The 15,584-nt window shown below is 45.1% G+C and overlaps 1 protein-coding gene across 1 annotated transcript; it reads left to right on the top strand.

Annotated features, from left to right (window-relative positions):
- The first annotated feature begins 257 nt into the window (after positions 1-257).
- Positions 258-14,122, top strand: ALDOB (aldolase, fructose-bisphosphate B). Its single transcript, XM_028531177.2, has 9 exons — positions 258-402; positions 5,115-5,236; positions 6,006-6,217; positions 7,221-7,275; positions 8,178-8,338; positions 9,223-9,306; positions 10,194-10,368; positions 10,769-10,968; positions 13,596-14,122. The coding sequence occupies exons 2-9, from the start codon at positions 5,125-5,127 to the stop codon at positions 13,689-13,691; spliced, it is 1,095 nt and encodes a 364-aa protein (XP_028386978.1). The 5' UTR covers positions 258-402; positions 5,115-5,124; the 3' UTR covers positions 13,692-14,122.
- Positions 14,123-15,584: the final 1,462 nt, after the last annotated feature.

Raw genomic sequence — 15,584 nt, 5'->3', positions numbered from 1 at the left:
GTCATTCGTTAGCAGCACGTCTTAGGTGAATTCCCCTACACCCCTGGGGGCTCCATTTCCTAACCAGCAAAATGAAGAGTGTGGAGTGAGAACTACGTGGTCTCCAGACAGTCCTTGCAGCTTTAACATTCTATGCATACAGTGAGTATGTGAGCATGATTAGAAGGATTGGCTGTTTATGAGCCAATCAGAGGTATTGGATAGACACCTCCCCACCAGGCCAACGTGGAAAGGGCAGGGCAAAAGTAAATGAAAACACACACACACACACACACACACACACAAAACAAACTTTGATGAGAAGTGTATAAAAGCTGACTCTTCCCAAAGACTCGTCCTATTTGGCAGCTGCTGCCTCACCCACAGCTTCTGATCTCTCAGGGGACGCTCCTATCCCAAAGTGTGAGTACAGGAACTTCTTTTGTCTACTTGGATTGCACCAGAGAGTAAGGGGTTAATGATCACTTGTCCAGGAAAAAGTCTGTTTGCTTTCGTTTTCAGAAAAAAAAACTGACGGTGGCTGAAAATGTGATAATCTGCTGAAATGCTTGTTTTTCCTCATACCTGTCCTGGCAGCAAACTGCTCAAGTTTGTGGCTAGTCACCAGCGTGACTTGTCTGAGGGCTCTTCTGAGTCTTGGCCTGGGAAAATCAACTCGAGTGCTCCCCTTTAGTTAGGTTCTACTCAGTTTTCGAGATTCCTGCTCATTTCTACTCTTTCCATAACTACTGCTTATTTGGATGACTTATTTACATATCTTTCTCCTTCTGCCACTTTCTTCATTTTCTTCCCACACCAACCAGTATTAGCACTGAAGTTTCCTTGTCACAGAAATGGACGCTGACATGGGTTGCCCTTGGCATTCACCCATCGCTCGGATGAGGACATGGAACAGGTTTGGACATGTCCCAGAGCAGAGTTATCATTTGATTATAAATTCTCCAACCTTCCACTTGTTTGATACTTTCTATAACAACATTTCCTACTGGCACCAGATACCTCAAAGACACTGCAGCTTAAACTGGAGTCAAAAGCTGCTGGTCCATTTTGGTGCATTTGTTTCACTCTCTGAAAAGCAGCATATTGTGGAGATGTACTGCCTTTTAAAATAAGCTTGACTTTAAATAGTTACTTAGGGCTCCATTAGCCGGATGGGGCCCAGCAGGGGCTCAAGCCCAGCTGCCACCATCATCGCTTTAGCCAGGGGCTAAATGCTCATTTCTAAAGTTGGGGAAGACTGAGGCCCAGGCTGGACCCGAGGTGCGTGTGGGGCCAGGGAATGGAGTGCAGTTGTAAGCAGTTCCTTTGACTCACTTGCAGGTTTAGAGGAAAGAGCGGCACTCTCCTTGTGGGCTGCTGCACATGCGCTCAGAGGCACCAGGGACCAGGCTGGCTGGGAGCATCTCACTGTACTTGTCACTGTGGCATGGGGATGGGAAGCAAGGCTGTGAGCATCTTCCTGCCTTCATACATAAAAGTGCTGCTCACGGTGCCCAGCGGTCATAGGCTTTCAATGAATAAGCCTTTCGATGAAGAAGTTTTTCGTGTCTGTCTTCTTGAAAATCCACCGGCCTTGCACGTGGAGAAGCAAATGGACTCTACTACCTTACCTGTTTCCAGAAGTTAAATATTCATATTTTACAAATTATTACCTTCTCATAGGAGGGACCACACTATAGGGTTCCATCTGTTATTTTGCTAAAGAAGGACTGGAAATAGGATTCCAAGTCATAAACCAATAGGATGTGATTTGTAATCCTAGAACATCACAACGTAGAAGGGGCATCCAACATATTCTTCCCGGGCCTCTGTTTGCTCATTTCTAAAGTTGGCAGGGTTGGTAGAGATCACTTGTAGCTCTGTGTTTCTGTGGTTACCTTCTATTCATGTATGTGTATACTCACAACCTTCTTGTAGATCTGTACATATATTACCTGTTGGTATATTATGTATAATAAATTAGATAATATATAAACTTGTTTATTAAGAGATCAAATGGTGTGACTCAGTGGGTTGGGCATTGTTTCACAAAGCAAAAGTTCACCGGTTCGATTCCTGGTCAGAGCACATGCCTGGGTTGCAGGTTTGGTCCCCAGCTGGGGTGCATATGAGATGTTTCTCTCTCACACTGATGTTTCTCTTCCTCTTTTTCTCCCTCCCTTCCCCTCCATCAAAAATCAAATAAAATACAATAACATTTAAAAAGTGAAATGTGAGAGTAACTTCACCCCATCTTATTCCCCAGCAGTAACCCCAGGGTGGTTATTCTCTGCTTATATAGATGTACAAACAGTATGTGCATATAACAATTTTTTTAATTAAAAAAGAGTGATATTATATACTGCATTTTTCTCTGCAACTCAGTCTTTTCACTTAATAATATAACGTAAACAACTTCCAGTCACACTTAAAAAAATGTTGACTTGAGGCCTCAGGGAGCAGAGGCTTTGGGGCATAGAAATCATTCTCTACCGTTACCCCCTCCCACTGGCCGCCCGTCGCCCCGTGATGAACATTGGCCTCTGACTCTGTTTTATGATTAACAGACAGATAACATTTGTGCTGATGTGGTGCAGACCTTTAATCCTTCTGTAGAAGTTTAACTTCCCGTCAACAGATTTGGTTTGATTCGACCTTTTCTCTATTTGTTTTTCTGGTTGTGTCAGCACATTCAGCCTGAAGAAAATAGCTTGGGAGTAAATAGAAATGTGGAAGTCCCTTAGGTAATTATTTGTTAAAAACAATTTAAGAAGAAGTAACAATAATGCCTTGCATTTTCATAAGGCTTTGTAAAACACCTTCATGTTTATCATACAATTTGACAAATTTATTTTGAGCAAACACAATGAGGAGAGTGCTCACAGGTCACATTTGATACATTTGGCAATGAGACAACAAGAGCAGATATTACTGCCATTTAATCCATAATAAATTAAGGCCCAGAAATTACTGATTGCCCCATGGTCCCAGCCAGGGGAGAGGCAGAGCTGGTCCTTGAACCCAGGCCTGTTTGTTCTTCTAGCAGAAGAACAAACCTCTGTGTGAATGTGTCGGATGCTTAGGAATTGGTAATGACAGTGGTGTGGGAATAATGATCCACAGCCCAAAGATTTGGGGTACTCTGACGGTGTCATCGCCAAGTATTCTGGGGGTGTCCTCAAGCACATTAGAGTCATCTAAGGCTGATTCCTTTCACTAAGCTCACTCTTTCCTTGAAAGAGAGGAGCACTGCCCCTCATACCAACTTTGTGCCTTATTAGCTATTTGTGCTTAGACAAACAATTACACTCTCTTGTAGTCCTTACTTATCTATTACATGGGAGGGGGAAATTCCAGCTGCCTTCCGGGATTATTGTGGGGAATAAATTAGGCAGTGCATGCAAAAACAATTAGCAGAGTGCCTAGCAGTAAATGATAATGTTCTCTTATTATTGGGCTATTTTTTCCTTTAGTTTCATTGAGAAAACATCTTTACTATTTCGTACATGTCAACTCCTCTGTGCAAATACATAAGCTGAGAGAGAAAAATTTGCACTTGTGGCCGGAATGTCCCCAACTTCAGGTTGGCTTTTATCTGCATGAAGATCTAGAGGCCAGGCCCCAAGCTAATAGTTCCTGACCACAGTATCAGAACTAGTACACAAACAGGGGGCACACCAGGTGGCTGGGGTGTGAGGAGCCTTGGAAGATCATCTTCACTAGAGACTGTTGCTCACTAGCGTGTCCTGGTACCCCAGGGACAACACTGTGCCGTCATTCTTTTCGGTTAAGACAAGAACCACTGTTGGAGAAAGAGTGGCACCAGTGAGAATGGTATCCATTATTCTTCCTCATGAATTAGTTCAGTCGCCATGAACTTCTTACGTCAAGGGACAGGGTTTTGAGAACCGGCCTTAAAGGGATGCAGAAAATGTGAAAAAATCAATGAAGAGAGGACAGGGGAGGAAGCTCTGCTTCACTCTCGCTGAGACCTTGGGCAAGTCAGGAAATGTCTCTGGGTCTTAGCTTGCTGATTGACTAATGAAGATACTACTTGGGCTAGTTACCTCATTGCAGAATGGATGAAATGAGGACCGAGGTGCCCTTGGGCTTCCAGAAAGTAGAATGTGGGCACGGGCCATCTATCATGTGTATGAGTGTATGAGGGGGAGAGGAGGCCATAGAATTGGATAGGAAACTGCTCAAGAGAATCTTCACTGTGATTTGTCCTCTTTGACAGCTCAATCTCTGCAAAATCACTCTTTCTAAGATATAAGAGCCCTGTGAGCTTGCATTTTCAAGACTAGCCCAAAGTGGCAGCTGAACAGGGGCAATGAGCCCCTTCAGGGTACCGCTGCTAAGGATGTCGCTTGGGTAGGCGGTCTTTGAGCTGGAGCTTCCCCTCACTAAAGCAGTGAGGCTAAGAATTGCTGGAACAGGGACCAACATATGACTTCAGCACCCTTGGAGCCTGTGGGGACATTCAGCCCAGGGACACTTAAGAAAATTCCTCCCCATTGGCCTCAAGTGGTCTCATCAGTGTTTGAATATAGAAAAAAGGAAGTGTGCCCCTCACCCTGTAGGTTCCAAGGCTGAAGAGAGGTTAACTTCAAGGCCAAGTGGTGCTTTTTCCTCTCAGGCTGGTCACCTGGAGAATTGTCTGGTGGGTTGTAGGCTAATAGAGCAAAGTAGAGAATGGCCACAGAGGTCAAAAGCCCCACTGTCCTGGCCTCAAGCCATCCAGGGCACCCGGAGGCACCAGGAATCCACAGAATAAAGAGACAGTAACTGCTGCAATGCCATCTATTCGTCAGATTTGAGCCGGCCACTAATTAGCTGGTTCAGTCTCAGGATTGGTGATCCCAAAGGTCTCCTAGAAGACATTCAATTTAGGATCAGCGGGAACATGTAGCATCCCACCTTCATCCATTCGGGCTAATTGTTACTACTTGGGCTAAGGATGAAACACCCACCAGACCTCCTCTGTTTACACACTTGCGAAAATGGGCCAGAAATGGCAGATGGGCCTGCAGGGCTTGTCTGCAGGGCTTGTCTGCACACCCCAGCTGCCTTGGTCATGAGTCCCTCCGAGCCGCCCACAGTTCTGTTCAGGACTCTCATGTACTCCTTTCCAGACCTGTCGCCATGGCCCACCAATTCCCAGCTCTCACAGCAGAACAGAAGAAGGAGCTCTCAGAAATTGCCCAGCGCATCGTTGCCAATGGGAAGGGGATCTTGGCTGCCGATGAGTCTGTAGGTGAGTGCAAGAGCATCACACAATACGCATACTTTTGCTTGTCCAATCAGCAAAGGCTACGTGGTCATCATGTTCCTTTCCTCTCAGAGGAGTAAAGGCTTATGCACACAGGAGTGGGAGCAGAACACGTAGTAATCATAGACCTTTTGGGTCCTGTCATTCCATTTTGGCAGATTTTTAAAAATCCAGGACAGAGGCTCAAGCCTACCATTTGAAGGCCCCCACCAAGAGGTCATTTGAATCCAGGCTATAGCAAGACCAGGAACTCAATAACCAGAAGGAGGTCAGATATATAGCCCCCTACTGCTAATGAGAAGTCAGTTTAAAGTCAGCCAGCGAAGAGCAGAGAGGGCAGGGAAGTCTCCGCATCTGGCACAGGGGAGGGCTTGTGTCCGAGTAAGCCCGAGTACAAGGCAGACCTGTGGCAGCCTGCACGCCACCATGAAACCACAGCAGCTGGAGAAGTCAATAGTCAGACTGAGGGCTGAACCAGAAGAGGGCTGGGGAGAGGATGAAGGCTGTACTTACCCACTGGGACCCAGTGGTGGCTTCCACCCTGACACAGACATGCCCGGCCCATAGTCTTCCTGAATGGCATCCTGACAGCAACCAAGGTCATTCCTGGGAAGATAAAAAAAAAAAAGAGGCAGGAGTTCTGAAGACCTGCATAGAGAAGATTGTCTTGCTGTCCTTCCTGGTGAGGGTCGCTGAGACAGTGCACAGGAAAGCTGGGCTTGTTCCTTATACCACCCTCACCTGCCCACCGTAGGCACCATGGGAAACCGCCTGCAGAGGATCAACGTGGAGAACACAGAAGAGAACCGACGGCAGTTCCGAGAAATCCTCTTCTCCGTGGACAACTCCATCAGCCAGAGCATCGGGGGTGTGATCCTGTTCCACGAGACCCTCTACCAGAAGGACAGCCAGGGAAAGCTGTTCAGAAACATCCTTAAGGAAAAGGGCATCGTGGTGGGGATTAAGGTGAGCACTTCCACTCCCCTCACCTCTGCTGCACCCAGCCAAGCGCCCAGCCCAAGGGCTGGGGGCCGGGCTAACACTCTGAACATTTCTCATCATCTAGCTGCTTTCCATCACACACTCCCCTGAGAACGGATCCTCTTTTAGACTCTTCTTCCCATGCTCTCTTCTTCCAACAGAGTACTAAATCTGTGTCTCCATTTCCTCATTTCTAAAATGGGAATAATAATACCCATCTCATAAAGTTCTTCTAAGAGTGAAATGAATTTTAAGAACCATTCTCATTGCATAATTATTATTCAGGGCATGGTAGCTATTATTATTAAAGTACTTACTGTTCTATTTTAACTAAGTCTTCCAAAACCGCATGAACTTCTCAAGAGTGCACATTAGTATTCAGTGAGTGCCTACAACTCCAGGGACTCATTTAATCCCCCTCACAACCTCTGGAGGCAGACTCAATTACTACCCTTACCTTAGAGATGAAGTGAGAAACTGGAATTACAAGAGGTAACATAATTTGCCCACAGCAAGGTAAAATTGGAGCCAGTTGCAGCCCAGCCTGACTCTTCGGCTCATGAACTTAGTCTTGGCTCTGCTGAGAGTTAGAGCTGCATCCTCATTCTCTTTGTCTCCTACGACACAGTGCCTGGTATGCTCAGGTGCTCAATAATGTCTTTTAAATGAATGAATGATTTAAGGGAAACGGCTCTTGTGCAGCACCTCTGCATCCGGGGTACTATGAGATTCCTTCTTCCTTCCCAAGCTCCAGGCCTGTGCTTTCCATCCTCTTAGGGTTGGCCTTGACCTTCTTACATTGTTCCTTCCAGGTAACTTCCCTTCTGCTGTGAACTGAGTTGTGTCCCTCTGAGTGACTCATACATCTTCCTAATTCTTCTTCTTGGCTTGTGAAAGATGGGAACTATTAGTGAGCACCAGGGGCTTTGCTGTGTTTTACTGGGACACCTGACACCTGCTAATTACTTGTTAACGATTTAATTCACAGTTGGACCAAGGAACTGCTCCTCTAGCAGGAACAAACAAGGAAACCACCATTCAAGGTAAGGGTAGTGGCCACTGCTGTGAATCATGCCAGTATATGCTGGAAATAAGTAGGGGGAAAGAAAATATGGCTGTCCCCCAGTTTTAGGGCTACGTACACCTGATTTTTAATCCCAGCTCCTCCAGTTAATAACTGTGTGACCTCAGGCTAGTCACTTAAATGCCTGAGTCTGTGTTAGGGATCACAATATCTGCTTCGCAGAATAGTTTTGGGAATTAAATTAGACACTGTACATAAAGGTACTTAATCACAGTCCCTTGCACAGAAAAGATACTCTGTACCTGGGAATACTATTTTTAGAGAGAAATCTAGCAGCAGGCACAGAGGAGAGGTCCCAGGTTTGGGGATCGGACACGCCTGGGTTTGAGTCCCAGTTCCATCACTTACGACTTAGATAATTTTATGAGGTACTTCACTGCCCAAGGGTAAACTCCAGCATTGGGTTAGCTAAGCAGAAATGGAATCCCAGCTCTGTTACTCATTTGCTCTGCAAACTTGGTAAACCCACTTAACCTCTCAGAGCCTCAATCTCCACATCTGTGAAATGAGTATAATATTAACTAGTGGGGTTGTTATGGTAATTAAATGAGAAAAGGAGTGTAAAATCCTTTTCAAATGAGTGCCTAGAATCATGCCTGGAACATATCAAGTACTAAACAAATATAAGTTCCCTCTGTTCTTATGGTAGTATCCATTATGTGCTTCAAAACCGTATTTATTAAATCCAGGTGTTTTGGCTCAGTATTGGGGCCCGTGTTTATTTGCCTGGGTGTTTTCAGTTCTCAAGCTCTGCTGGCTGAAAGCTAAACCAAGGGAGGACTCCATTATTTTATCTGTGGCCCCAGGAGTCGGGGTCAGGGACAGGGTGCAAAGAGCCGTTCTCTCTTTTGTGACTTGCAGGACTCGATGGCCTTTCTCAGCGCTGCGCTCAGTATAAGAAAGACGGTGTTGACTTTGGGAAGTGGCGTGCTGTGCTGAGGATCGACAAACAGTGTCCATCCCCCCTTGCTATCCAGGAAAACGCCAACGCCCTGGCTCGCTACGCCAGCATCTGTCAGCAGGTGCTCAGCCTTCCCCTTGGGATACAAAATAGTAGGCAAGAGCTATCTTTAGAGCTTACCCTTCTGATTTTATTACGCCCACACAGGAGCCCTCACCTCCTCTCACCAGTGTATCCTGATGGCATTGCACTACTTTTGCTGTAGCCAAGTGTGGTAGAGAAAGGTCTGGTTGCCCAAGCCAGCTAGGAGCCCAAAAGACAAGTACCATCAACCACTGTCCTGCCAAAGGGCTATATGCTGAGTCTTCAAAGTGGCCTGGCTTTTGAGGCCATGGCACTTGACTGTCTGTGCCCCACCACGGCCAAGACAGGCCCCTGGCTTGATCCCTAGCTCAAGGGTGGTAGCTCTGACCCACATAATTTAATGGAGGATGGCAATTCGATGCTAAAGTTTCCAACATATGTTGGCACGTCTCTGGGATCCAGTTCAGTCTGGTTTGTTGTGTGGGTGCTGTGTTAAAGTAACCTGGGTTGTGAGCGCCTGGAGATTCCCAGTCAGAATTGTAAACACTTCTTGGGTACCCTACTGAACTCACACAAGAAGCATCTTAAGTGATTTAAGCTTGACTGCTCTAAAAGAGTGATGGCTAGTTTCTGAGGCAGCGAGAACAGTTTCTAGAATAAGACATAGAAATGAAGAGTTGGCATTTCTTTTAGCCCATTTCCACAAAACCTTTTTTTTTTAACCTCATTGTTCTTTTTTGGTTAAGTCCTGCTCACTAGGCATCCCATTAGATTTCTTCGTGTTGCTTTTACGTCACTTGGATGGTGTTTCTCCATAAAGGCTTCATTCTATACCAATTGCAACTGCTGAACAATCTCTTAAGTAAAGAATCCCAGTGAGCAGAGCTTCACTCTCTCTGTCCTCTCCTCTGTCCTTTTCAGAATGGGCTGGTACCCATCGTTGAACCAGAGGTAATTCCTGATGGTGACCATGACCTGGAACACTGCCAGTATGTTACTGAGAAGGTAAGACTTGAATATACATCTCCCAATTCTAGTTGAAAAACCTTGCTTTTAAGTAACAGCTGTTATTTAACATATATCGGCTGTTATATCTGGAATATTCTTCAGCTGGCATCACTATGTAGCAGGGAGAAGGTAAGGAGGTGTTATCAAACCTCCTACTTCTTGGCACATGGTGTGGCCATATGGAAAAAGCACAGGGTTTGCAGTACCGAGACTAGGGATTGAGGGTCCTTGTCTCCAGTTATGGGACTTTGGATAAATCACATTACCTTTTTGGACCTCGGTTCCATTATGCATAAACTAAGAGATTTTAAAATAAGATGAAGCTCACACGAAAATATCTAATTAGAAAGTAATACGTTTACTTGTGACTTTCTAAATTAGCCGCAGTGTATCTGTAACAGAGTAAGAGAATCCTAATGTAACCTGACCTCAGTGTCTTCCCTGGCAAACTTCAGTGCACTAAATGAGATCTCACAGCACTTCTGTGTCCAAAATGTACGTGTTTAGGACCACTTAGCACCTACGGGGAAGGAGTGTGAAGGATAATTTAGATGTCCCCAACTAACTAAATCAAAGCAGTCTCCACTGACCCAAGGGACTAATGGGAAGGAAGGAAGGAGGGAAGGGCAGCAGAGCAATACCGACAGCCCATGCAGTGAGCAGTGAGAGAGAGTAGGGGGCGGGGACAGGCCAGCTTGGCTATGCACAATGGCTGTGGCTTACAATACATTGCCCTGATGATGCCCAGGGGCTGGTTGGGAAGCTTTGGCCAAGCCACACACAAGGATTCCTTTATCCTGCAACCCTGCAGTGTAGAAGTGCCAAGGTCAGGTGCCTCTAAGGCTCGCTCTGGGTTTCATCTGTTGGGACCTTTTGTCCTTCAGGTCCTGGCTACTGTCTACAAGGCCCTGAATGACCATCATGTTTACCTGGAGGGCACTCTGCTGAAGCCCAACATGGTGACCGCTGGGCATGCCTGCACCAAGAAGTATACTCCACAGCAAGTGGCTATGGCCACCGTCACGGCTCTCCACCGTACCGTGCCTGCAGCTGTTCCTGGTAAGGCTTTCCGTCTCTAACTCTCCGTCTTAGTGCTCAGCCTTTGAAAGAGTTTCACAAGCATTTCTGTTGGCCCAGGAGTCTTCTATCTGTGAAGCAGACCCCTGCGATCCCACAGGCAGCCAGCACTTCCCCTCACACTCCATGATGCCATATACTCCGAGTCTGTCCAAAGGCACACAATCCATTGATTTCTTCAACATTTCACCACCATCCTTATTCACTGAAGTTCTTACATCCTTGGCCTCAACAAAGGCAGCCTAATATCTCCAACCCAGTCCTATGCAACCCAAGCAGCAAAAAAATGAGACATTACATTTCCTTTAGGTTCGTTGCTTGCTTTCTCAAGCAGGGTCCACGAGCTGGGACCAGTAGAATGGAATGGCTTTTCTCATTATAGGCATCTGCTTTTTGTCTGGTGGCATGAGTGAAGAGGATGCTACCCTCAACCTCAATGCTATCAACCTCTGCCCTCTGCCAAAGCCCTGGAAGCTCAGTTTCTCTTATGGACGGGCCCTGCAGGCCAGTGCACTGGCCGCCTGGGGTGGCAAGGCTGCGAACAAGAAGGCAACACAGGAGGCCTTCGTGAAGCGGGCCATGGTAAGATGCTACGACTTTTACCTCCCTGATCAAGTGGACACTTGGGGCCTGGCTTTCTCACGCAGAAAAGCTTTGCTTTCTTCAGGCCATGAAGTCATCGACAGATAGTGTCTACTGGGTATTTGGAAATGTGGCATTGGAGCTCAGTGGGAAAGTTAGGGCTTGAGAGAGTTTTGAGTTAACCACACTGGGTGCATAGCTGATGACAGAGATTGAAGGACACTTTCCGTACAGGTACTTCAGAGGGAAGATAAGAGGGACAAGGACTGAACTAGGGACACCTTTCATTTGGGGAAGACGAAGAAGAGATGCCACCCAAACAAGCAGCAATAATATGATAGGATGGGCTGAGGATTCTGGGAACAATGAGAAACTAATTTCAAGGGGTCAGTAATCGCACACTATGGAGAGATTCAGAATAAAGGCTCAGGAAAGGCAGAGACGGGCACTTAGGTGCGCATCAGCGACCTTCAACAAATCAGCTTCAAAAGAGAGGGAAGAGAACAGGCGCGCATCCAGGAAGTGTGCCGGAAAAAGACCTAGAAAGGTTACCAGGGGAAATGAGGACAAATAAGGACTGTATTCTACTAGTAACCATTCTTTTTTGACCACCTATTATGAGGCAAAGAGTGGGGTGAGAAAAGCAGACACAGACACTGCCTTCAGGAGGCACAGAGTTTAGACAAGTCGGAGAGGGGTTGGCATATTTACATGTAAAGCACAATATCAAGAGAGTGAAAAGACACCTCAGGGAATGAATGAATATATCTGTAAATCCAACAGGTGATAGGTTTTATTATTCAGAATACATAAAGAAACTTTCCATCTCAGGAACAAAAATGAAAGCAACCAGTTAAAAATGGGCAAAGGACTCAAATAGACATTTCTACGTCAGTGAAGTACAAATGGCAATAAACCCATGAGAAGATTCTCAGCATCACTAACTACCAGGGAAATGCCAGTCAAACCCATAAGGTGATATCATTTCTACCCATTAGGAAAAAAAACATAGGAGGGAGTAAAGATTAGGAGTGGAGACCACTGGGAGGACAAGGACTTGGAGGAAACAGGATTACATTAAATTATATTAACACAGGTGGCAGAGTTGGTCTTAGAAAGGAGGGGAGAGATAGCAAAGAAGAAAGAGAATAGGTTGAAATCAAATCTGTTGAGGTAAAGAGATGTAGCAGTTGATCGCTGACTGCAGTTGAGGGCATCTGTTGAGAGTGAGGAGGAAATGGAGATTTCAGTCTTCGCAGGGGAGCAGCTCGCAACAGTTGCTGATGTCCTCTGCCGGAGACCAGCGGTGAAGGCCAAGCACCGGGCAAGGTGCAGCTGGAAGGAGAACGAGTTTGTGGTGCCTTAACTTAGATCCTGAATTTTCCTGACAGCGCTCTTAAGCACGCAGGAAGATTCAGGTCAACCTAAACAGACAAAGCAGCAGAGAAACGTTTAATAAGGAGGCAGAAGAGTGCCAGATTTGAGTGACTGGCTTATTTAGTGTGCTGATCACAGAGGAGGCTGAGCGAGAAGTTAAGTGTTCACCAGGGGTTTGGCGACAAAAACACTAAAGGAAAAGAAAGCCCAAGAGAAGTTAAAAAAAATCACATTGGGGCATAAGAGAGGTGTGCGATTTTCTACCTTGTGATGATGGAGAGCAGGGTATGGCTGGTGCTGATGAAGTAAGGAGATGTAGCTAACATGATGGAGAGATTGTGGAAATAAGGGCCAGAGGGGCCATCCACACACAGGAAGGAAAGTTTATCATCTAAGGTGTGGTTCTCAAACTCCAGTGTGCATCTGAGCCACCTGGTGGGTTTGTTAAAATGCAGATGGTTGGGCCCCAGCCACTGAATTACCTCAGTTTATCATTCAGATGGTCTGGGCCAAGCTAGAGAATTTCCATTTCTCACAAGTGCTTAGGTTCATGAGATGCACTTCGCAAATCACTGTAGGTGAAGAAATAGATCCTGGAGAGAGCAAACAACAGTAACAGTGACTTGAAGAGTGACATTCAAATATTGTTATCGGTTTCATAATCCTGAGCTTTACTTCAATTGGAATTTACACAGGGAATCAAATGGTGCTGTGATAAACAACTACCCAAAACTACATGTTCTTGTGATTAAGTATAAGTAAAAAATAGGAAATTTAAAAATTAATTTAATTTTATTGATTTGTTTTTGCTATAGTGTACCTTCAGCTGTGCCTTGTCCGATGCTTGGCCATAGCATCTGGTCAGTTTTTTAGCAGACGAATTCAACAGTTATTCCAAGCCTTCCCACTGTTTAGACTGAAATTCTCATTCTTTTATCCCCATACTAATGAGAAGTTTCTCAACTTTAATTTCTAGTACTGTTCTTGCCATATTGTTGGCACTAAAAAGAAACTTTCCCAGTAATAGACACAAACCTATCTTGACAAAGAAATTCTAGGAAAACTGGGATAAAGGAGATAACATCACAGAAGGAGGGGAATGGTATCAGCTGCAACAGTTCAGCAAAATCAATGCAAGGAGAGAAATGTTCAAATGCGGGTGTCGCTGGTTTCAGATGAGAAGCAGAGGGGGTCAAGTGCAAGGTCGTGTTTGCTCTAACCAGGTCTCCTCTGCCACTCTTGTTTTTCAGGTTAACTGCCAGGCAGCCCAAGGCAAGTACATTCCCATGGGCTCTTCCAGTGCTGCTTCCACCCAGTCACTCTTCACAGCCAACTACACCTACTAGAGCCTGAGGCAGGGCGGCTGGCTCCGGCTCTTCTAGGTGCCTGGGGAGGTGGGCTGAAAGGGAACAACAAGCTTTCGACTGATCCTGGAAATTAGACAAAATTAGATCAAACCGCTGGAAACACAATGCACGTTAAATTTCTAGACACAAGAAAAAAATCATTTATTGAAGCAAGTCTGAATATCAAAGATCTGATGAAATTTCACACAACGGTTTTCCTGCCACACTTCCAGCTGCCCGTGCCCCAAAGTGTGCACCTAAAAACAGACTTTAAAACCAAATCGGCTCTCCATCCAAATAACAACTACCAAATGAAACATCTCAGAAGCTGAGGGCAGAGAAGCACGTCTTATTAAACAACCTTAGGAGTGGTAGGTGATGAAGGAGACAGCTGCAACCAAAAATGAAATAAAATACGATATAAACCCTCAGTTGGTATTGGGTTTTACTTTCATTTTTTTTTTTTTCCATTACCATTGACTCTACTAGATGAGACTGACATTATGATCAGGGTCTTCAACTTTAGCTACTCTTTGGAATCCCCTGGAAAAATTTTAAAAACCCAGATGCCTCATCCGTACTCTGTGAGCCCAATTAAATCAGAAGCTCTTCATGCCAGATCCTCTAGGTATCAGGGCTTCTTAAATCTTCTTCACGGTTCCAATGTACAGCGAAGTTTGAGAATGACCAATCTAGATTTCAAGTTTGAGGCTATCCAAAAACGAAAGCCATTTATAATTTGAAGCAAGCTAAAATGTGAAAGGATTTTGAGAAACATGTGGTGTGTGATGAGAGAATCAGTGAGATTGTGTCGCTTTGAGTATTCCTCTTCCAGAGGCCCCAGTCTGAAGACATGGGACTGCATCTTCCTCTGCACATCCAAGCATGCTGTCTATTTTGCAGTAAAAAATATTCACATAATTATGCTTTAGTGGCTTTCCATTTCCAAAATGTACCTATAGAAAAAGCATTAAGGACAACCATAGTTACAAAAGAGAATTTAAACGTTATAACTTTGAGTGGCATAAAAGTAATGATTTTGGTGAAAAAAGTGGTGATTTGACTGATAGAAGTGGGGAAATTGGAGGGGGAGAAGAAGTGGAGGAAGGCAAAGGGGGACTAGCTCACGTAGTGGGGAGTCACAACACGACTTAAAGGTCTTAGGTTAAGAAATAGTGCTTTAGATCTATGGAAGTAATGAAGGAAATAGATACAAATCATTAAAAAATTCAGCCTATAATTAAAATATAGGGAAGGTAGTAAACCAAATTCTTTTGCCTCAAAGAGTACAAAGATAAATTATATTGCTTAGAGTTGATAAATCAGGTAATAGAGGCATAAGTATATTATGCAGAGGACTAACACAGAACTAGCCCAAAGGGCCGCCTTCTGATGGGAAAGACCTGGGACTGAGGTGCAAGGAAGAAATTACTTATGTATGTAATATATATGTTATATATTTATAAATTATACATAACTTACTTATCATGTGCCTCTAGAACATTTGAATATTCCCATGTACCTGTGTTGCTTTAGAAAGACAACTATATCCATACAAGCAGCTCAAATCTACCTTAGAGCCTTACAGGTCTTTTAGCCCAAGGCTTCCTTTCGCCGGACAGGTGATGAAACCAAAGTGAGGGCAGTTAAGTTACTGGATGACAGTCACACATTTAGGGAGGGTAGAGCTAAGCGATGAGCATTCAGGTCTCCTTTTTCTCCTGTAAGGAACACAGAGCCGGGGAAGAAGGGCAGGGCAGGGCAACGGGCAGCGTTCAGTACCGCTGCCACCAGAGTTGGTCCTCTCCTTTTCTTACTGCATCCATTCATTCCACCAGCGACTCCTTAAGCTCCTACCATGCGTTAAACTGTCCTAAAAAGCCAGCAACATCT

Source organism: Phyllostomus discolor, chromosome 3, assembly GCF_004126475.2.
Source record: "Phyllostomus discolor isolate MPI-MPIP mPhyDis1 chromosome 3, mPhyDis1.pri.v3, whole genome shotgun sequence".
In the NCBI taxonomy this organism is placed as follows: domain Eukaryota; kingdom Metazoa; phylum Chordata; class Mammalia; order Chiroptera; family Phyllostomidae; genus Phyllostomus; species Phyllostomus discolor.
Note: the sequence above shows the minus strand (reverse complement) of the source record. Positions and strands in the feature narration are given on the sequence as shown.